Genomic DNA, 23,125 nt, shown 5'->3' with positions numbered 1-23,125 from the left:
GTTCCTATTTTGAGTCCTCTTAATCATGGAAGACTGTGCCATTAAGGCATTATACTGGTGTTTGGAATTATGTAGAGTTGCTTCACCCCAGGGAGAGTTCCTAAATCCCTCCCCAGCTTTACCATTCCTTAGGCTGGAGCAACCTGCTGCCCTCTTGTGCCCAGCCAGCTCAATAGACTTGTGAAGCAGAAGTGTTGGCCCATGAACCTTCCCATTTCTGCCCCCTTTTGAGAGGATCTGTACTGCCTATAGAGGGCGTAGCCCATGTGGTCCTCTTTCAGCTGCTCTCTTCTGATTAATCTGGGCCCTTATGTGTCAGTTTGTGTTTTTTGCAAAGTTTTAAATGTTTTCTTTTCCAAATATAGGCAGTCCCAATTTCTGGGTTACCGCACACTGCATCTTATATGGCCAGAGATGGATGTTCTAGTGGTGAGAGATAATTGTTTTATAGCCTTCATATTTCCCATAATAGTATTATAAATTAAATTATGTTTGTCTAATAGAAAACAAAAGTAGCTGTGAATTACTGTAATCCTAGCACAATGGAAACTGTCACCTGACAAAGTAAAATATCAATCTTGCAGGCATTCCCTCTTATTAATTATGACTTTCCTACAGTGACCTTGGACCAAAGTCAGGATTTTATTAAGGACGCAACAGGTCTTACTTGATGCTTTTCTTCTCTACTTCCAGCATGCAGCAGCAGCACAGCAAAAAAGTTAAAGTTCAGAAAAAGCACAGCATAAGCAACACACAATACTATCAGCAAGTGTCCCTTCCCAAAATTCCTTAGTTTTTGCCTCCTATGAAGATGGGATCTTCCCCTTATTCTTCTTTACCCATGATCTTCCCGTAGGAACATCAAGTGTTTGTGATGAAAACTTGATCGAATTCAAACCCAACTTGTAAGCGGGACCTTGATCTCCATCCCCTGTTTGCCTGATAGGCTTCTGTGTTAAAGGAACTCCTTGCATTGAGACCTGTAACCCAAGAAGCAAAACAAAAAGCAACCTGCAATAACAAAAGGAATTACAACAGGAGCAGCAGTGAAAATCAAAACAAAATCCTATTGTAATCAAATGCTGGCACATCTGGGAAAGGCAAAGAGCATTATATCTCTATGTGAATCTTAATTACTATAGGACAGAAATGTATGTGTGACAGAGTGGGTATGGAGCTGCCTTGAGGAAAGAAATTGGAAGCTGGTTCCTTCTCTCTGGGCATAGTCCCTCCATCCTTTCTTCATACTGATTTCAGCATCTCTCCAGGCAGTCTCCTCAGCCCTGAATGGAATTTAAAGCTGTGGGTCCCTGGCAAAATCTCTCAGGGTGGCAGTATTACTGTCTCCTTCCCCTGGGGAATACTTCCTCACATGCACCTCTTTCCATGGCTGCAGACAGGTGTGATCTGAATGTGTGCAACAACAGGAGTGAGTCAGACCCATCAAATTTTTACCACAAAAATTAAAACATTCTGTCCTACAGTAGTAAATAGGAAGTAGATTCAACTGGAGGCAGAGACTACAGATACTGCGAAGAGTCAGTTGGCAAAAGGCTTATGTAGTGTTCAGATAAATGTCTTGATTCTGTCTCCAAGAATTTTAAATGATTTTCTTTGCTGCTGTGTTTTGAAAGCAAAGAAGGAAAGTGTAAGCCAGTCTTAGAAGACAAAACAAAAAAATTAGATGTTCTGAAACCACTTGTCCTAACAACCAAGAAACAGAAGTCCTTTTTTGTTATCTGTTATTTAAAGATTTTCCAGCGATTCAACTTTATTGTTTTTCCCTTTTATTTTAGACTCTAGTTCGGACTGGAGTCAAGGAATTTATCTTGCCCAGAGCCAAGGATCTGACATAGTATCAGAAGGAGTAGGAGAAGAAGATGAAACTTCAACAGATCTGCTTCCAAAGAAAATAAAGGTACATGAGAGCTGATGTAATTTTTACTTGAAAACAAGATCATTTTAAAGCTCCTTAATACTGTCTGAAATGTAGATCTTCTTTTTTTGGGAAGAAGAGCCCTGTATATAGTAGATATCTTAAAATTTATTTAATTGCATTTTTGAAATATCACCACTATATAATATGTTGGCTACCAGCAAAGCCAGAACTGTATAAATAATTGTAACAAATAATAATATGCTATTTTCATTTCTAACAATTATAAAGAAGAATGTGTCTCCTGCCACCAATCTTGTGTGCTAACTCTAGTCCATATGCGAGTTTCAAAAGCATAATACAAAATTTGAATGGAAACTTTCCAGGACTTAACTTCTAAAATATAAGTTTCTATAGAGAACTCAGTTTAAATTTGTAGTATTGATGTAATAGATTTTTTGTAATGAACTTCAGGGACTACAGCAGTATTTGTTTCTGGGGTGGGCAATATATATATTTCTAAAACCCTATTAAATAATCAGGCACTTTCTATATTTCTAGTCTCAACATTAATCATATTCACCAAGCTACTTGTAAATAGATAGTGCTTTTCCTTGCCTAACCAGCCTGCCTTTTCTGATTCGTTCTGATGCCAAATTCTAGTGTGCATTAGCCAAGATCACTATTATGGCTGCCAGTATTATAATTTTTTTCTTATATTATTGTTATAGGGTTTGCTAAGAGCAGTGCATCGTGAAGGCGTACAGGTGCTGTCTCTCACTGAATTTCCTGACAGTGAAAGAGATATACCTTCTCTTAAACAAGGGCCAGAATCATGGCTTGAGGAAAGGAAAACTTTTCTGAGCACTGTTTCGTCTTTGAAGGATTTAATTACACAAATGCAACTGCATAGGGAAACTGAGGTACAAACAATATTATAAAAACTCTACTTAGATCAAAATAATTTATACAGCAGCATTTGAAACTAGAGGTGTGTGAATAACTGATTTTTGGTTCACTGGCAGTCCTGAAAGGTGGGGGGCAGGGGAGAATTTGGTTTGGATCAAACCAAAACTGAATTTTTCAGAATTTTCAGCAAATTTCCAGAAATTTATACTTTAACACAGCGGTCTCTACCTTCCAGACTACTGTATCCGTTTCTGGAGTCTGATTTGTCTTGCATACCCCCAAGTTTCACCTCACTTAAAAACTACTTGTTTACAAAATCAGACATAAAAATACAAATGTGTCACAGTACACTATTACTGAAAAATTGCTTACTTTCTCATTTTGCCATAACTTTATAAAATAAATTGATTGGAATATAAATATTTTACTTATATTTCAGTGTATAGTATATAGAGCAATATAAACAAGTCATTGTCTGTATGAAATTTTAGTTTGTGCTGACTTTGCTAGTGCTTTTTATGTAGCCTGTTGTAAAACTAGGCAAATATCTAGATGAGTTGATGTACCCCTGGAAGACCTCTGCGTAACCCCAGAGAACCACTGTTTTAGCATGTGCTAAACTGATTGAGTTAAAGCCTAGAGAGGAGCCTAGGTTTTAACTCAACCAGTTCAGGATATGCTACAGTACAATTTACTTTATTTTGACTAGAGTTTTAGAAGGTCTTATTTGGATATATCTAATAACACAATCTAATAACACACTTTTAAAATCCAATTCTAGACAATGCCATTCAGATCAATGGGAGGTGAGGGTACTCAACACCTAAAAGAATTGGGCCAGATATAATCAATAGTTTCTTTCTACTAAGAGAACTTGGGAATTTGGTAATTTTTAACGTAATGCACTTGAACCTTACAGCTGTTCTTCCAATCAGATGTTCATGTTGCCTCTGCATTACAATTTTGCCCAATGTTGTCTCTCGTTGTGCTGGTTATTGGAGATGTTCGTTTTAAATGTTGGAGTGTTCTCATATTTAGTTATACTGACAGGAAAAAATATTTATCTTTATAAGATGGACTTTATTTTGTTCTTTCATTCATTTTATTTCATGTTTTAGTGATTTATAATGCTTGTTTGTGCCACAATCGAGATGCCTATATTTGGAAAATTGGCCTTAAGAGGAAGGGTATAAACCTTTTACAAATATTTCAAAGTACCCTTCTCCATCTGTGCCTGACTTATATTTTGTAACAAAGATATTGTGTTGTTTATCAGAGTCTAAATATACATCACACTATATACTGTAAAATTAAAAAAATATGGTCCTGTGAGATTTTTTTTAAAAAAACTAAAAAAAATCATTAGTGAAATTCACCTTTTAACAATGCAAAATCCCTGGGAACTCAGGTACAGAATAGTAAGCCAGCCTTTACAAACACTTCTAGAAGTAAGATTGCTATGAAAGATGTTATGTGAGACAATTCATTGAGTCCTATTTGTACATGCTCTCAGAGCAATGAATGGATGCATTTTTATAAACTGAAATCAAATTAAAAAAACGACGCATGAATTCTGCCACCCTTACTTACCGTGAATAGTGCCTTGCTCAGTGATTTCAATGGGACTAGACATCGCGTGAGATACTACCAATGTGAGTAAGGGTAGCAGAATCAGGCCCATAGTAAGTAACAGAGTAGTCTATCTGCTGCAGCTGAGGATCTGCTGTTACAGTTCCTTGATTCTCTGCTCTTCTCTACCCCAGGTGTCAGTGATCTGCAAGGGATTGTTTACCAGCTGTGGGGCTAGCTGGAGTGCATCCCCAACACATCTTCTATGTTTAGGGCTGCAGGGAATTGGCTAAGGAGCCAGGTACACTAGCTCTGTGCCCTCTGAGGAGCCTTACACAAAGTGTATTCCCTGCTTCAGATATGTGGGTAGTTTCCTTTCCTGTTGCACTGCCTATAGGACAGAGAAAGGGAAAGGAATAAGTCAAAGAATCTGGCAGTGTCACTACAAAATGTAACCAAGATTAACTCTGCTCCATAAAAACCATTAGTACAGTATACACTCAATGGTGTGGTACAGTACCACATAGTGCTGTAATAGTCAGTGCATAGAGTTCCAACTTAAAAGCTATACCACTAAAAGGAGACTCTGATACAATATAAAACAGAATCTTGCTACATGGGGCCAAATTTTCAAATGTAGGAATCTAAGTTGCCCCTGTGAAAAATGCAAATGTCAGTTTGCATGCAGTAAGGAGTATTTATGCATACAGAGAGAATAATTGCATGTATACAGTAAGTACTTATATACACACAAATCTGTATGTGCACAGACACAAATTGTATCTGTATATCGAATGAAAGAAGTTTAGTCTTCCACTGACTCTGCACACATAAAATTATAATTTAACATAATCAGTATACTTGCAATTCTGTTAAATACTGATTGATCTGTCACTTTTATCCCACTGTAGATTTGTGCAAACTGTGAACCTCCTGAAAGTGTTCCAGACTGGCGAGGTGAACTTCTGAATGCTATTCAGCAAGTCTTTCTGAGAGAACAGGATGTTCTTCTAGCAGCATCTCAAACAGAACTTTCAGAACTGGGTACCAAGGATGCAGTTGTATTGATGAACCAGTTAGAGCACAGACTTCAAGAACAGGTGATGCAGAACACTACTTCTGTTCAAAGCATGTTCAATTTTAATCTCTGATGTATAAATGCAGTGGGAAAGCATTACAAAGCAACTGTTTCCTTTATTAAGTGTTGCATTAATTACTTTCTGGAGTTTTACTTTTAAATTTGTAACACAAACAGGTTATTAGCCAGAGAATGGCAATGGACTTCATTCAGAATGCAGACAGAAGAAGTTTGCTAATGGAAATTCAAGTACTGCGCACTCAGATGAACAATAGAAAAGTTAATCCAAAGAGAGAACAAGAGATTGATCCAAAAAGTCAAGGTGCTTTATGTGGTAATACTATATGTGTATACCGATGCATGTGTGTTCATACACGCTTTTAAAAATATGCTTACAGATAAGTGTAGGTATATTTCCTCAGATTGTGCCTTTCATTCTGTGTCTGTCATTTTGAGGATTCAAAATTTTCACTCTTATTTGACCAGTCTGCCTTTTGAAAATTAAAATAATCTCTCTGTTTACAAACTCTTACCACTGTTACCTAATTTAAAGAGATGCTGAGTGATTTTGAAAGTAAACCCTTACTGAAGTTTGCACCTTCCCGATTTTTTCTGAGCCTGTACTTCAATTTTTAGGTCTAACAGCCTTGAGAGTATCTCTTTAAAATGAGTAGTTATTGACAGTGATTAAGATTAAGTCACGTATAGACCTGACAGAGAAAAATGTTGCGAGACGAGATGTGTACTTACTATAACCTGTCTGTGCTTTGTCACAAATATATTTTCTACATATGAGTATATTTTGCAATATCAAAATGTATGAGTTTTTTTATACATTTCCAAATAATCTATAGAATGTATATTTTTATCTAACTATAATTCTAAAAATGTTAATGGACTACAGTCATTTTAGCATGCCCCTTTTCAAAGACAGTATCTGGATCCTGCTCAGAGCTTGCTTAAAGGCATGTGGGAGTCAAAGATTGGGTACAAGAAATTGAAATAATTGTGCATTCCAGTCCTGCTAAACAAATATTTATGTTTTAACTGATCCTCACAAAGGGTAAAATTCACTCCTGTACACAGGTCTGGCACAGGGCCTAGACGCCATTTTGAAAGCTTATGTGGAGCAAGAGTAATTGTGATGGTCCTATGCACAGGGGCAAATTTCATCCCAAATGAATAACATTGATTGTAGAGTGCTACCTGGGTAAGTTCCATATTAATGATGTTATCTCTAGAAATGCTGGAGTACAACATGCAGCAGAAGCAGTCTCAAATACTGGAGATGCAAGTGGAGCTCCATAGTGTGAAGGACAGAGCGGCTGAACTTCAAGAACAGCTGAATTCTGAGAGAATGATGGTTTCAGAAGTGAAGAATGAACTTGCCCAAGCTAAACTAGAACTTGAAACAACCCTTAAGGCCCAGCACAAGCACTTCAAAGACTTGGAAACCATCAGGTGTGGCTTTCAGTGGCTAACTCTTCCTACATTGGCATTTTAAATGTTCATTCTTGTATTGCTTTTTATTACCATATTAATTTTATTAAGAAAATTGTTACCATCTAAGTTAGAAATTTCTATAAAACATTGCTAAGGAAAAGTAGCCCATTATCCCAATTGAAATGTAATCCCATGGAAAGAAGGAAAGCTTCATTTTTCTTAGTTTTACTTATTGCTTACTCTGAAATACTTTCACAACCCACGGACAGATATTTTGAGATTTCTGTACTTACTTTAGACCATTATATATAAAATTGTAAATATTTTATTAACACAATAGCAAGAAAAAAACAGTTTATGCTGAGACTGACATGGTGTGAGAAAGTTACAGGTAGTTTGTGATAAGTTTTATGTGCAGTTCCATGTAGCTTATGTGAATTAATTATTCTTGCTTTGGGGACAACAGCGGAGGTGACCAGCGTAGGAAAATCATGCTAAGGAAATAATTTTCACAGATTCTCTTTACTGACTTTGCAACTATACCTCCTATATACTGATTTAAAAAGCAGTTCTGTATTTGTGTTAATGTTAAATGCTTTTTTCCCCCATGTAGTTTGTGGCTTTTTGACAAAAACAATAATCCTAAAGGTAGCTTGTGTATCTTTGTTAGGACTGAGGTTAAAGAAAAAGCAGCTGAGCTTGATATGTTAAAGGATACAATGGCAAATGAACAGAAAAAATCAAGAGAGCTTCAATGGGCTTTGGAAAAGGAAAAAGCTAAAATGGAACGCGATGAAGAAAGAGGAAGAGAAGAGTTTGAGGTACCCTATCTTTGTTCTCAAATTATCCTCAGCATTAAAAAATATACAGATACTTCCAGATTTTCTCTTAACATTTCATCCCAGTTTACCTTTTGTTTAATGTACTGTGCAATCTATGGGCTAGATTTTCCCCTCTGCTGCTGCAGTATATTCACTGGAGTTGGAAAAGGGTGTACAGAATCACTTCCATACAAGCAGTGGGGCAGAAAGGGCCTGATCCAAAGCCCCTTGAAATCAATGGGAGTCTTCATATGAATTTCAGCTGGCTTTCTATCACACCAGTGGTGTTTCAGATATGAGTAGGAAAGGGGTCAGCCCGCATATATCACATCTTCAGGGATCTATTGGCTGACAAGGCAGCAGCCACAGCCCTCACATCTGGCTAGAATGTACACAGCACTATACAGAGGTGCACATTGCTGGTCCTGTTTTAAGCATTGTGTACCAGGACCCCGTATGGAATCCTATCCTGGCTGGCAGGACTCCTATGGCAGAGGATGCATTTCCCAGCATCCACGCTACCTCTCAAGGCACTGGGTATGGCAGAATTTGGCTCTCTATTTAATATTTGTTTTTTAATCAAATTATCAGGACAAAACAAGAACCACTTTCTTAATGTTTACAAAGCCAGTAGAAAAATCTTAGAGATGTGAAATTAAAATACTGTAAATCCTAAAGAAATGTGGCTAAATAAAATATGTTAATTATCCCTATGGCCCTCATCCTGCTGGGAGAAGTAGACAGCTGTGCATACCTGACTTTGAAAATCTGCCTTCACCATTTAGGAAGTAAAAACAACTAGCTATAAATAGCCGGGCTTTCACATTAAAGGTTAGGGTAATCTTACGAAAGCTATAGTATATTGTAAGTATTCTAACTCTTAAATTGGTTACAAATGTATAATTCATTACATTGTCATACACATTTAAAAACAAAATCAGATTTGTGGCATTAAAGCAAATTGTCTAGATTTAAATACTTTACATTTTCAGCAAAAGGGCATATTTTAAATTAATATAACCAGTCACTATCTTTTATTTTCTTCTTGAAGGATTTGAAAATTTCTCTTGAGGATCAAAAACAAAAGAATTTACAATTACATAAACTTTTGGAACAAGAGAAACAGCTGTCTGGTGATCTGCAACAGAAAATTGAATCCCAGGAAGTTCTGAATGCAGCCCAGCTGTCACATGAACGAGGTCGTAACTCTGAGCTTCAGGTGCTCCTTGAATCAGAGAAAGTCCGAGCTCTCGAAATGAGCAGTGCCCTAGAAAGGGAGAAAGAACTGTGTGCTCAGCTTCAGAGCGTTGAAGATAAGGGGCAGGATGGAACACCCAAACCAACTGAAGAGTTACTTAAAGATTTACAAAAACAAATGGATGAAAAACATGACCGTATAGTGGAGTTAGTCAGTGAGATGGAGAGGTATAAACTTGAGTCTGTACAAATGAGGCAACAGATGGAAAAGGAGAGGCAGATTCAGAGGAAGTCGCTGCAAACAGAACAGGATGCTAACGTATTAGCACAAAAGAAAGTACATGAACTAGAGTCCAAAGTGGAAGATCTTCACTGGCAGCTTGAAGAGAAGAGACAACAGGTTCATAAACTAGAGCATGAGATAAAGAAGTTGCAGGAAATAATACAGGAGCTACAGAAAAAAGAACAAGAGAGGGAGGAAAAAAAGGAAGCTGAAAGAGCAATATGCCAGAATCTCAATGAGGTACAGTAGAGCTTAGAAAAATATGTAACACTGAGCTGAATTCTAAAGCTGTCACTGTGCTCTTAAATCTCTAGTTTGATTAGATAGATGGGCAGTAAAGTTGAGGAGCAGTTTTCACCAGATTCATTTCCTATCTTTTAATTCAGTCTTTTGGAGATTCTCCTTGCTTTGGGCTAAATCCTGGCTGGTGACGCACAGCATGGCTGCCAAAATCATCGGCAGGAGCATTAGACCACTCCAATTCTGCCTACTCCAGAAAGATCTAGTGACACCATTCCACATGTCCTGTGCAATTGAAATCACGGGGGGGTAACTGAGAGTGGCAACTGGAGAAGTAAGCAAAGCCTGACTGTATGTCCACGTACACATATCCATTGCCAAGTAGACCAAGCTGTAGTCCCAGCACCCAGCCCGTTGAACAAATTATTCCTATTCAGGAATGCTCCAAGTAATTGTGCATAGGATTGGTCTCAGGCACAATATAGTACCTAGGAACGCCATTTTTTCAGGGTATATCTGGGCCTATTTGGAAGGGGTGTGTAACCCCACATACACCAAAATGTTGTCCTGTGTTTAGAGTGTGTGTTGGAAATATCACGCATTTGCTAAAGGTGAGGAATAATGGACAAAACTGTGTTGACTCAGACCACATATAACCTCATTCAAGTAAATAGGGTTACACGGGGCATAATTCAGTGTAGAATTTCGACTCAACATGCACTTTATTGTCTGTAATTTGACCTAAATGGGTTACATTTTAAGTGTTTTTCAATTGAAATATATGTACCATTTGCATTTTGATACATACATATGCAGACTACTTGGGATACATCCAATGAGAGAACAAGAAATTGGGTTCTACAGCAGAAAATGGAAGGAGCTGAAATGAATGACTCTACCTACCCCGCGCTGACTGAAATGAAAGGAGAAGCTGATCTAAATGAAGGAAGTAAAGTTCTGGAGAACATCAGACAAAAGCTACAAAATGTATCTTCAAAGCTGAAACAATTGGCACACAAAGCCGCCAGCAGGTTAGACGCATCTTCAGCTGCATGTTTTTGCTAGTAGCAGCCAACAAACTGTAGCATCTTGGCACGTGAATCAGAATTTCCATTCCTGTGTTACTCTAGTTCAGTGGTCACCAACTGGTTGCTCGCAATCGACTGATCGATCCTAGAGGATCTCCCAGTCGATCACAATCTCCGGCAACGCTGCCAACTGGGAGCCTCTGGAAGTAAGTGCTGCCCGGCAGGAGGCCACATCCCAACCCCCAGCCCTGAGTCCCCTCCCAGAGCCAGCACCCAAAACCAGCCCTGAGCCCGCTCCTGGAGCCAGCACTCCATAGCCCCTCCTGCACCGCAAACCTCCTCCTTAATCCCCAGCTCTGAGCCCCTCCTGCACCCCAAGTCCCAGCCCTGATTCCCCCTCCCAGAGCCAGCACCCTATACCCCTACTGCATCCCAACACTCTGCCCCAGTCTGGAGCCCGCAAACTCCCTCCCAGAGCTTGCACCCCTCGTCCCCTTCTTCACCCCAACTCCCTTGCCCCAGGCTCAGCCCAGAGCCCCCTCCTATATCGCAAACCCCTCGGCCCCAGCCCAGAGCCTGCACCCCCTCCCGAACCCCAACGTCTTACCCCAGCCCGGTGAAAGTGAGTGAGAGTGGGGAACAGTGAGTGACAGAGGGAGGATGGAGTGGGGCTTTGGGGAAGGGGCGGGGTAGATCCTGGGTTGCCCTTAAATTCAAAAAGTGATCTTGGCTCTAAAAAGGTTGGAGACCACTGTTCTAGTTTTATGTTATGTACCTTTAGTCAAGTTACACCAGCATAAAACTGGATCACAGAGTAGTGAATCCAGTTCTAAATATTAACACTTAGTGTAATCCTTCATCAGTTCAGACCAAAAAAGGAGGCTTCTTGTGCAAGGTGGGAGGGCTCGAGCTTGATGTAGACAGAAATTACTGTAGACAGTAAAAAGAATTGAGTAATTGTATTCAGTAATGCTTTGAACAGTCACATACTGAAACAAAAAGGATTACCAGGGACTCTGTGAATTTTTTTTGCAAAATACTCATTCAGATTGACATTCCTGAACCTTCTTTTACTTGCAACCATCTTGCTAAGAGGGGACTTTATTTGTGACACCTACAGCTTGGAAGCCCAGTGTGAATCAGTTTTTGATTCTGCTATTACACTGATGTAATATCAGAAAAACTTAGTGTGAAGTGCAATACTTGGAACATATTCTGCACTTCTGAAAATGTCTCAATTACAATTGGTCACAAAGGTTTAAGAATTCTGGGGAGACTTGGGGTCCAAATGTCCAAAGCTTCTCAGCACTGTAAAGCTCCCCTTCCAAACAACAGTAGGTGCTTAGTGCTGAGTGCTGTTTAAACTCTGGACAGCATAATTTAGGTGCTTAAATGGGAAACTGAGCACTTTGGAATGTTGTTAAACCTTTTGGACTGTGAGTGTCTTTACTTGAGAAATGGCCAGATTTTCAAAGTGTCTGTATTTATTAACAGTGTCTACAGAAAAATGAAAGAGGAGCTTGCTAAAAAAAAAAATCGATAACCAGAAAAATACAGTTCTACTTTGTGAGAATTGGGTTCATCATAGCATTGTCTCCTTTTGAAATTTCAATCATTTTCCCTATGCCTTCCTTCAGAAATCTAGTACCTTATAGAACTGTATACTTCACTGTAGTTACATTGCATTACACTGCATACGCTATAAATATTTGCTATTTTCATTCCAGGTTACAGTTTGAAACAGCAGATGATGACAACTTTATTGGGGTGCAAAGTAACATTGAAGATGTTCTTTTACTGTTGGGAACATTACCTGGATTGTCCCAACTAGAAGGGGTGAGAACATAATCACTTCTGGTAAACTTATACAGTAAAAAGTCAATTGTAGTCTGTGCTCATTTAACATTGGCAAAGAGTGCTGTAAATCCTTTCCTTTTTACCTGTCAACTTTGAGAAGGAATCACAAATTGACGTATATTTCACATTTCCTAGCATTTTCTTTAGGAAAAGTACAAAAAGTTACTAAAAGTAACTCATATAGCTGCAACCGACTGTGGGAAAAACTTTATTCAGTATTTCTCGGATGTGAAAAATCAGTGTTTAATATTTAGTATATCAGGTTGTTACAGGACATTTACTTAAACTATGTAGTCTGTACCAAGAGAAATGCAACAGGAAAATCTGCATGCAATTATGAATGTTCAGAACATTAATGTGGCAGTCTGGCACAAAGAATAACACTTGGGCAATGTTTGGTTCTTGACTGAGCTCAGCCTTAAAGCCAACATCAGTGTGAAGCATCTGTTTTAAAAGTAGCTCAGAATTAGCTTTCCTTGTTTTGTTCTAAGATAGCACTAACTTGAAAACCGCTCTTTTGGTTTTTAGAAACAAATATGTACATAATAAAAATAAACATTGCACATTATTATTATAATAGATTAGTTTGTGTTGAAATGTTCTGCTCTAACATACCATAAAAAGTCACTGTACCTGTATAAAAACTAAGATGCCACCAAACTCCTCGTTAAGACAAACAGATTTATTTGGGCATAAGCTTTGGTGCGTAAAAAACTCACTTCTCTAGATGCATGGAGTGAAAATTACAGATACAGGCATAAATATGTATTGGCACATGAAGAGAAGGGAGTTACCTGGAAAGCTTATGCCCAAATAAATTTGTTAGTCTCTAAGGTGCCACTGGACTCCTCATTGTTTTTGTGGATACAGACTAACTCGGCTACCACTCTGATACTTTGTACCTGTGTTTTAACTCACCTGTTGTTTAGATTAACATTACACTTTTCAGATTTCTCAGATAAAGTAACAAAGCTCTGTTATCATCCACAAAACTTGTCATCTAGGGTAAGAGTCATATCAATCTGATCTCATGCAAGTTTTTTCCTTTCTAGCTGAAGTTAGTGTTACCCCCTGTGGCCCCTGCTAGCTCACTAACTGAAAAACTGCTGAGACAGAATGCAGAGCTGACAGGGCTTGTCAGCAGACTGAGTGAGGAAAAGAACAATTTGAGGAACGCTGCCTTGAAACTGGAGGAGGAACTCAGACGATACCGACAGAGAGGACTTTGTGGGGACTATGTATGTATCTTCCCTATGCATTGCCATAAACAAATGTGTATAGACCAGGGGTGGCTAACCTGGGCCTGAGAAGGAGCCAGAATTTACTAATGTACATTGCCAAGAGCCACAGTAATACGTCAGCAGCCCCCCCAGCTCCCACCGCCTGCCAGCAGCCCCCACCAGTCAGCGCCTACTCCACCATCCCCCTGCCCACTGCAATCAGCTGTTTCACGTGTGCTTGTGGGGAAGAGCGAGGGCATGCAAGCCTCAGGGGAAGGGGCAGGGGGTTTGGGGCAGAGCAGGAGGTTGAGCAGTGAGCACCCCCCAGAAAATTGGATAGTTAGCATCTATAGCTCCAGCCCCGGAATCCGTGCCTAGGTAAGGAGCCGTATATTAACCTCTGAAGAGCCACATGTGACTCCAGAGCCACAGGTTGGCCACCCTGGTATAGACTAGAAAGCATTACCCTGTTTTCACATGAAATATATCTACACAAGTTCTGTTCAGTACTCAGTGAGCTGGCAGTCTAAGAGGAGGGGAAGAAGGGTGATTAACTTCTCTACCCTTTCTTCTCCTCCTTCCCTACTCCTCCCCCCCCCCCCCCCACGCTGTCTGTAGTCAGGGTGCCTTGGCAAACTCTTTTTCCATAGACAGACACTTCGTGTTTTCATCCACCTTTGCATAGTTGGCTGCCATTTTCCCTGCAAGTGTCTTGTGCCTCCTCACAAGGAGCTAACAGACTCAAGGTGTTTTTAAGACTATAGAACTACTATAAGAGAGCTGTTAGTTTGGGTTCTTGGGACAGATGCAATGAGTATACTTTTCCGTGGAAGTTAATAGCATCATTTCACAGTGCTCCCAAACCCTGTTATCCTGAAGTGTGAGGGCCCAAGGTTCACCTCAGACCTGGGTTTCCCACTCAGTAAAGTGATGAGCACACTACTGAATCAATGAATAAATGATAAGAAGATGCGTTGTTAAAAATAGGGTTTGGTCCCCCTGCAGTCTTCTAGACATTCACTGGACAATGGAGCTAATATCGATACGCTCATTGCCTCTGAGAGAGAGATTTGGAACAGAGAAAAGCTGTCACTACAGAAATCTTTGAAACACGCTGATGCAGAGCTGTCCAAACTGAGAGCAGAACTAAGGAGTGAAGCTTTTCTGAGAGAATTGGGATCGAATTCTGAAAATGCTGTTTTAAAGGTAGGAAGCTCATCACCAACTGCACTCTCTCAGCACTGTGGGCTGTCTTTTAGAACTGGGCCTGTTTTCCATTGCATTCACCATCATTCTCATTTAGACTAACTGGGCACATCAGTATGATTCAGTTTTCAGAGGCTTGCTCTTAAAGACCTGGAACTCCATTATAACTTTCCCTGGGGTAAAGACACAAAAACACTCATGCCCCTGTTCTGTAAGTTACATATTTGTTTTGCAGCTCTAAACATCCCTATATTATGGAACTGGTATTCAAAGAATGTTAGCATTAGTGCAGGCAGGAAGTGAATAATCACAGATGAACTTCAACGATAATGATGTCAAAAATCTTGGAATTGTAACAGTCCTCTAAATGCTTTCTTTGTTTCTTCTGTCATCTAGATGATTTATGGAAAATACCTGAGAGCAGAGAGCTTTCGGAAAGCTCTCATATATCAGAAAAAATACTTACTGCTCTTAGTAGGTGGATTCCAAGAGTGTGAAGAAGCCACCCTGGCCCTCATTGCGAGAATGGGTGGACAGCCTTCATACACTGACCTAGAAATTATTACACATCGTTCAAAGAGTTTTACCAGATTTCGCTCTGTGGTCAGAGTGTCCGTTGCAATTTCAAGGTAAATCGCAGGAAGTTACAGGTTAACCAAATGTGAACATGCCATTTAACATAGATTTTATTAAGGCCCTACTTAATTTGCGATATTGCAAAATTGCGGATCCCACAATATTAGGCTTCCACTGCAATTTTGATACTAAATTCAGGTGTATGTATATTGCATTTTAACAATCAGCCCCGCTGTCAGTCATGGGCGGCCAGCTATTCCAAATTACCACAGTTAATACAGGTCCATTATTACTTTTCCACGATTTTCCATGTCTTGTCCACAACTCTGCCACAATTATTTGACAATCATCCCGCAATTCACGTTGGGCCTTATATTTTATCAAATTAAGTATTTTGTGTAATTCCCCATTTTTTGTGATACACTCTAAATTGTAAGTCTTGGTAACCATGAAAATAATGCATCTTAAACAGAATGCAGAGTTACACAGGGCACTGGTAATGTAGAAGACTGGAGCAAGCTGTTTAAGACATTCTGCCGCACAAACGTAAATCAAAGCAGCCTGGCTCTGTGTTGTAATCCACTGATGTCAGAATTTATGGGTTATGATAACAAGCTTTAAAAATTACTAATGAATTACTGGTGACGTCTCCAGAGTGCCTGTGTATTTTAGAAATGTATCATTGTTTCTTTTCTGTAACCTACTTTTTCTTTAAAAGTAAAAACAATCCCTTAAAACGCAGGCATTGTAATCCATAAAATGGAATTGTATCTAAGAAATCAAGTTGTTATAATTAAGCCTTTTGGAGATGACGGAGAGAGAATATTGTGTATAAGCAGTAAATACTGTGGCTACCTCTGGTTTTTAAATTCCTTTGAGGCTTCACTCCTGAAAATACATACATGCTTAACTTTAGGCACATGAGCTGTCCCCTGAACTCAGATTACTCACATGCCTCAAGTTAAGTATGAGTGAAAGTGTTTGCAAGATGGGGGACCTGGTGACTGAGGGTTTTACTTTAGAATATACCACTGCTATCATGGACCTTTTTTCTGCATTGGGGCTGAAATTTTTTGCAGTTATTTGTTGTGTCTTATATTTTAAGATATTAATGCTAAGTATTGTAGACATCTAGGACAAATGCTGCCCTTAGTCAGACCCATTCAACACCCAGACATCACTAGAATTGTACAGGTATAACTGAAGGTAGAATATGGCCCATGTCTTTTTCTTAGATAAATTCTGTTTCTGTTTAATCCAGGTTCTTTAGGTTTTAAAAGTCTATCTCCTTACTCAGTTTGCTGCTGTGTGGATTATTATACACCCTAGAACATTATATGTTTGTTGTTTAAATAAAGAAATATTTGGCTTACTCTAAAGTATCTTTTTGTTTTAAACGCAGAATGAAGTTCCTGGTTCGTCGGTGGCACCGAGTTACAGGTTCTAATTTAATAAACGTCAACAGGGATGGCTTTAGCCAGAACACAGGTAAATCACTGACTGGCAATGTCTGAAGAAACATCATCCATGAATTATATTAGTGCTGAGTGAACATTTTAGTTCGACCTCCATGGTCTGGAACCAATGGGTTGCTCCTTCCCCTATCTGTTTCTCAGCTTTCTGGCAACCCCTTCAGCAGTTCACTCCACTCCACTCAGCATAGACACTAGTCTGAACTCTCTTGTACCTTGCTTCTCATCAGATGCAAATCTGTCTGCAGGAGTTTTTTTTAAAACGTAGCAGCTTCATCTTAAGCAAAGGGCAGCATGTGAACTGTGAGATTTTTCTGTGTCCACTGAAGTGTTCTCCGGTATCAGAGACCCTTCCCCCAGCTCTGCGAAGGGTGGCTCACTGAGTAAATCCTTCTCAGGGCATGGACAGGCAGGAACCATGAATATCACAGTGCCCACCACACTGCCTGAGGAAAGGGCAGATGAGACAACATTGCTGACCATGGTATTGAGCAATAGTTCCTCCCTTTTTGTCTTAACTCCAGCCCAGACAAAAAAGTTTTGATGGCCCCTGGATCAGAGGTAGTGCTAGCCCATGGGGGGCCCCAGCAGGAAAATTTTGCCCCCCCTCTCCCCCAACACATAGTGAATAGGGAGCCCCCTTTAGCTGATCAGGGCCATAAGCAATTGCTTAGTCTGCTTATGCCTAGCGCCAGCTCTACCCTGGATGTACCTAAAATCCAGGAAATCTGATTCCATTTGCCTGCTGGAGGTCAAAAAGCCTTTTACTCACACCTGGCTATGTAAACATGGGGTGAAATCCTGAATCTGTTGAAGTCAATGGGAGTTTTGCCATTGCCTATGGTGAGCCAGGATTTTACCCATGGTCTCCTCTCAAGAAATCTTAAGAATGAAGGAGTCTCTATTTCCTGAGGTTCAAGAGAGCCTCCTGGGCTGAATGTGAGTCTGCTTCAGCAATGGAAGTCTGCTGGCAAATGACTGGGAGCGCAGACTACATGTGCACTAAGTATTATGGTGTTAATATAGTGCTACATCAGAATTATAGTTCTAAATTACTCAGTGCAGTGCCAGCCTTATGCGAATTAGGGTACTGCTCGGCAGAATCCCGTAGCTCCAGCCTATGGAGTAGAAAAGGAAATCTAACTTTTCTCCCTGAAAACTGTTTTTCTGCAGAGCTCCCAGTCCTGGTTGTAAAGCTCCACCCAATATTCATAGTTACTGTGTACAGTTAAAATAGCTATTTTTGAGTGCGCCGCAAGGAAGTTTTGACTGGATCTTGGTAGCAGGAAGCACCAAGAGCCTGAAAAGTTGTAACTACTGTACGTAAATGAGAGGAGGGGAAGCAACCCATAGTTATATGCTGGGAAAACTCATGGTAGAACATAAAATTTCCATTTTACAAAAATTACTCTTACTAAACAGAAGAGCAGTTACAGCTGTTTGAGACTTCCTTGGTCTTAAACTTCTAAGACATGCAGTTTGTGAGTATACGTGAATTTATTTCTTATCTAGTCTATGGCCTTCCTAATTTCAGATTAGGTGTCAAAACAGGTGATCAAACAGTGGCAGTTGCTTTTATTAATAATTATCTATTTTGCTGCAGTGGCTACGATCCCCAGTCATGGATGAAGCCCCCATTGTACCACATGCGGTACAAACACAGAACTAAAAGACAGTCCCTGCTCCAAAACAGCTTACAGTCTAAGTGTAACACAAGAAATGACTGTAGCCAGAGGAAGGAGAACAAGTAAACAGTATTGGTCAGCTTGGTAGGCAGTAATAGCTGCACTTCCTTAACTAGCTGTAGTTTTTAACTTACTTTACCACATGTAAAACAAAGAGTGCACCTGCGATATCTGTCAAAGTGCAAAATGTCTGATTTTCACAAGTTGATATTTTTTGTATAGATAATACTTGTTTGTTGTTTTAGGTCATGAGCTAAGGTCTGATTCATTAGCTGGTGGTCTGGAGCTCTATGGAGAACAAAGACATTCTTCTGATAGATCTAGATCAGAACTAGAGTCTCTCAGATCTCCTATAAATTCTCAGCACAGGTAAGTTTGTAAAATAATTATTCTTTGTCTGAAAAGTTTATTTCTACAGTTAATACTAATGCACTTTAGGAGTGTGGAAATTTCACAGTTTGATATGTAATATGCCATATATTTTCTGTTCAAGGTCTAACCTTGCAGTCTCCAGCCTTCTGAGGAACATAATGTTCTTCAGAAACCATCAACAGTATTAATAAATCGGAAAATGGGGTTGCTTCAAAATTATGTAAATGCTTCTAGCTCCTCATGCCAAGCCCTTATCTATGGACATTCAGAGCATCACCACTAGGACACCGCCATGAAATCCTAGCACTGTTGAAGTCACTGGAGCCAGTATTTCACCGCCGAGGCAAGCTCTTCTGAAAAATCAGGCTCCAATCATTCTCAAGCTGGGGGATGTATTTTCACCTAGTGCCATGGACACTTCCTCTCCCACTACTGTACAAACAGTCTCCCCTCTCATTTGCAATCTCATAACCTATGGCAACTACAGTAGTTGGTTACATGGAAAAGTATTTAATCTAGTTGTAGTGGTCTTTAATGTGCAGCTGGAAACTATGGAGGAGAACTAAAACCATATATAGATATTCTTCAAACATCCTGCTTTTTCTTAGAAGAAATTTTTAAAACAACTGTACTTGAAACTGCTACTTCTGCATGTTTTATGCAGTCTCAGTAGGAGACTTACTTGTGATTTTTGCCTCAAAGGAATGCAACAGAAATCTTGGGAATAGCAGGGAAGGTGGGCAGCTGAGGATACATCTACACTGAAGAAAAAAAACCAACAACCCTCCAGCAGCACATCTGAGTCACAGACTCCAGCTCACAGTACAGCACTAAAGAGTAACGCAGACATTCCCGCTTGGCCTCTGAAACCTCCCCCTTGCCAGGTTTCAGAGCCCAACTAGAAACATTGACACTGCTATTTTTAGCACCAGACTGTGAGCTCCTAGACCGGCCTCTGAGACTCATGGTCATGGATCTTTTTTGCAGTGTAGATATACCATGGGGAGAATCAGATGAGGAGGACAATGTGTCCAAGAAACTGGGGAGTTCTACCCTCAGTAAAACACTCATTTTCTAAAAGGCAGCATATACATATACTTAATATTCGTAAGATTGCTGCTACATTCTCTTTTGGAAACAGGATTTCAGTACAGGAACTTCAATTTTTGAAACCTACAGCTCATTGTTTTTCTTCTGCTAGGTTCCAGGGCATCCATGTTGATTTAAGCCCAGCTTCCCTTGCATGTTCTCAGCTGCAGAATTATGATCCTGACAGAGCTTTAACAGATTATATCAATCGACTGGAAGCACTACAGAGGCGACTTGGAAGCGTACAATCAGGTAAAATACTCAAACTTTCCTCTTCCTGGTACAAAGACACAGAATACCTGTTCTGAGTTAGAAAGTATGCTGGTTTCTCAGGTTCAGTCTTAAACAAAGGAGAAAACTCACAGCTGAACTCAAGGAACAAAAAGCCCACTACCCATGAGAGTGGTCAGAAACTATATAGGAATGAAACTGTATTCAGTTATGTACTGAAGCTTTTGCTGGGGCTGTCTAATAAATTTGCAGCAAGGTTTTAATCAACATCTAAGAGAGACAGGGGAGTGGTTTTGTAAACTCTTTTGTATCAAGATTCCTCCTGTTTAATCATTTTTTTGTGCTATTTGGCTCAGTTGTCCTATTCACATGCTGACAAGTACTGGATGATACACTGCAGCATGTTTAATCACACTTTCTGAAAAGGCTCTTCCAGTAAGAAATACTGGAGTTAAAAGTTCTAGCAGGAACGGTTCAGACTGACCCACATCTAGTTTGATAAGGAGTCAAACCACTTTAACAAAACAGAACTTAGAAACAAGTAGTTTTGTTCTTGAAGTATATCTATAGTAGAATTTGCACAGGTCAGCTGAAGTCTTGCAGAAATGTCAGATAACTAATGCTGATTACACATTGTCTAATTTCTCCAAGCACTAAGATTGTTTTTTAAATCTTACAGGTTCTACTTCCTACACTCATTTGCACTCTGGTGTTAGAAGATAATATCCTTTCAACATCTCCATCACTGGTAATGATAATGAATGAACTACCTTTGTGCTCTCTGTGCTTTTGTATAATGTGTATATTGTGGGACCAACCTGAACACAGCTGTATGATTACACAGTTCTCTTGCTGGCACATCCACACAGACTGGAATTTATGTATATAGGCACTTCGTGTTCATTCAAAAATCATTAAATTACATGTATATTTGTGGAATGCTAATTTAAATGATTAAGTTATAAAAAGTGTATTTATCAAATGGGATGCCAGGAGATGATGCTTGTGTATTTGATTGTTGAATGTGTAGCTGAAAGTGTACTGCACTTTGACAAAACTACACAACTCTGTCCTAATATTTGCTACTGGCAGTGCAGACAGAATATCACTTGTAGAGACCTATTTTTGTAAGGTAGAAGTTTTGAATTTTAAGGGTATTTTGTCAAAGTACTGAAATAAAGATGACTTTTACTTGTTGTTTCAGGTTATTTTAAGTACAGGAGCATTTCTTGTGCACACTATTAAAAGGTAACTAAACCCTGATTCTTGCTAGTTTCAGCTTCAGGGATAGGCAAGAGGATTCCTGGTAAGCACCAGAGCACTGCCTAGGGAAGAAGTCCAGACTCAGCCTGATGTTCTAGTACAATAAAATGATTAGGAATTAATTTTACTCAGCCACTCTGCCAGGGGAGTTTCCTAAGGCAACAGCTTGCCAGCAAGGGCTTTCTTTTATATTAGTCTTTAAAAATGGAGATGTGGTAGTTAATGAGATTTTCACTTTGTTGTGGCCACAAAGTTTTGTTACTAACTAGTGTTAGCATCAGGCTGGCTTAAGTTCACATTTATCCATTCCTTTATTAAAAGAGCTAACTTTCTATATTTTTCTAAAAGTATGAACAGTGTTCTGAGCACAGGAAACTATTTCACAAAGCTTATAAATTTTAATGAAAAACTTCTGCAAGTCACATCAGAGCTATTTTCTACTACACAAGTACAACATTTAACAGTCCTGAAATAAGTTACCCATTCCCATGTGAATTATGGGAGAAGAACCTTATTATTTCACTGTGCCTCTTTGTGGACAGCTTCAGTGGTTGCCAAGATTTAATAGTAAAGGTTTGCAGAAGGTTGGCTATTAATAGGACTTTGTCCCCCAAACAGCAGGCACTTCTTAAAACAAAAGTTTATACAGTACCCATTCTTCCCTCTACATCATTCTAAACACTGGATATACTCCTCTAGTTAATACAGTAGTACACACTAGTTTTCATTCACTTTCTTTAGTACAAAATGAACACAGTTAAAGAAGTTACATTTCTCAGATATACATGGGATACAACTGCCTTGCTCTGCTTACTCTTAACTATTAATTCTGGATTTGTAAGGTTCTACTGCTAATCTTTTAGCTGAAACCAAGATTTTCAAGTGTGACTAATTTAAAATGAAACTAATTTTCAGGGAGTTGACACCCTTAAAAACTGTCTCAAGATGAGCACTTAAATCACCTGTCACATTTGAAAATATCATCAAAAAAAGAAAAGGAGGACTTGTGGCACCTTAGAGACTAACCAATTTATTTGAGCATGAGCTTTCGTGAGCTACAGCTCACTTCATCGGATGCATACTGTGGAAATCGCAAAAGACATTATATACACAGACACCATGAAACAATACCTCCTCCCACCCCACTCTCCTGCTGGTAATAGCTTATCTAAAGTGATCATCAAGTTGGGCCATTTCCAGCACAAATCCAGGTTTTCTCACCCTCCGCCCTCCCACAAACAAACTCACTCTCTTGCTGGTAAGATTGCTATTACCAGCAAGAGAGTGAGTTTGTTTGTGGGAGGGCGGAGGGTGAGAAAACCTGGATTTGTGCTGGAAATGGCCCAACTTGATAATAAGCTATTACCAGCAGGAGAGTGGGGTGGGAGGAGGTATTGTTTCATGGTGTCTGTGTATATAATGTCTTTTGCGATTTCCACAATATGCATCCGATGAAGTGAGCTGTAGCTCACGAAAGCTCATGCTCAAATAAATTGGTTAGTCTCTAAGGTGCCACAAGTCCTCCTTTTCTTTTTGCGAATACAGACTAAACACGGCTGTTACTCTGAAACCTGAAAATATTATAGTTTTCTAAATTAAAACCCATGGCAATTTTTAGTTCTTTATATAAAGAACTATCAAGCATTCTCATGAAAAGTGTTCACTTCTGCAAACACAGATAGGGCTGAAAATCTGCAAAGTGAGCAGGTT

The 23,125-nt window shown here is 39.4% G+C and overlaps 1 protein-coding gene across 22 annotated transcripts in view; it reads left to right on the top strand.

The window, feature by feature from the left end:
• The window catches only part of AKAP9 (A-kinase anchoring protein 9), a 210,018-nt gene extending 188,660 nt beyond the window's left edge, over nucleotides 1-21,358 (top strand). For 17 of the 22 annotated variants that reach the window (XM_043541209.1, XM_037890710.2, XM_043541212.1 and 14 more), the window contains 17 exons: nucleotides 366-429; nucleotides 1,797-1,918; nucleotides 2,608-2,799; nucleotides 5,266-5,454; nucleotides 5,610-5,754; nucleotides 6,674-6,893; nucleotides 7,546-7,696; nucleotides 8,748-9,416; nucleotides 10,233-10,447; nucleotides 12,172-12,280; nucleotides 13,354-13,539; nucleotides 14,509-14,727; nucleotides 15,124-15,356; nucleotides 16,706-16,791; nucleotides 18,706-18,829; nucleotides 20,034-20,173; nucleotides 20,832-21,358. In XM_043541209.1, coding sequence (XP_043397144.1) covers nucleotides 366-429; nucleotides 1,797-1,918; nucleotides 2,608-2,799; nucleotides 5,266-5,454; nucleotides 5,610-5,754; nucleotides 6,674-6,893; nucleotides 7,546-7,696; nucleotides 8,748-9,416; nucleotides 10,233-10,447; nucleotides 12,172-12,280; nucleotides 13,354-13,539; nucleotides 14,509-14,727; nucleotides 15,124-15,356; nucleotides 16,706-16,791; nucleotides 18,706-18,829; nucleotides 20,034-20,173; nucleotides 20,832-20,875 — 3,108 coding nt within the window. In that variant the 3' untranslated portion in view covers nucleotides 20,876-21,358. Of the gene's footprint in view, nucleotides 1-365; nucleotides 430-1,796; nucleotides 1,919-2,607; nucleotides 2,800-5,265; nucleotides 5,455-5,609; nucleotides 5,755-6,673; nucleotides 6,894-7,545; nucleotides 7,697-8,747; nucleotides 9,417-9,562; nucleotides 10,448-12,171; nucleotides 12,281-13,353; nucleotides 13,540-14,508; nucleotides 14,728-15,123; nucleotides 15,357-16,705; nucleotides 16,792-18,705; nucleotides 18,830-20,033; nucleotides 20,174-20,831 lie in introns of those variants that run through there. The other 5 variants (XM_037890717.2, XM_037890722.2, XM_037890724.2 and 2 more) reach the window with 2 other exon arrangements.
• Nucleotides 21,359-23,125: the final 1,767 nt, after the last annotated feature.

This window comes from Chelonia mydas, chromosome 2, assembly GCF_015237465.2.
Source record: "Chelonia mydas isolate rCheMyd1 chromosome 2, rCheMyd1.pri.v2, whole genome shotgun sequence".
NCBI lineage: Eukaryota > Metazoa > Chordata > Testudines > Cheloniidae > Chelonia > Chelonia mydas.
Note: the sequence above shows the minus strand (reverse complement) of the source record. Positions and strands in the feature narration are given on the sequence as shown.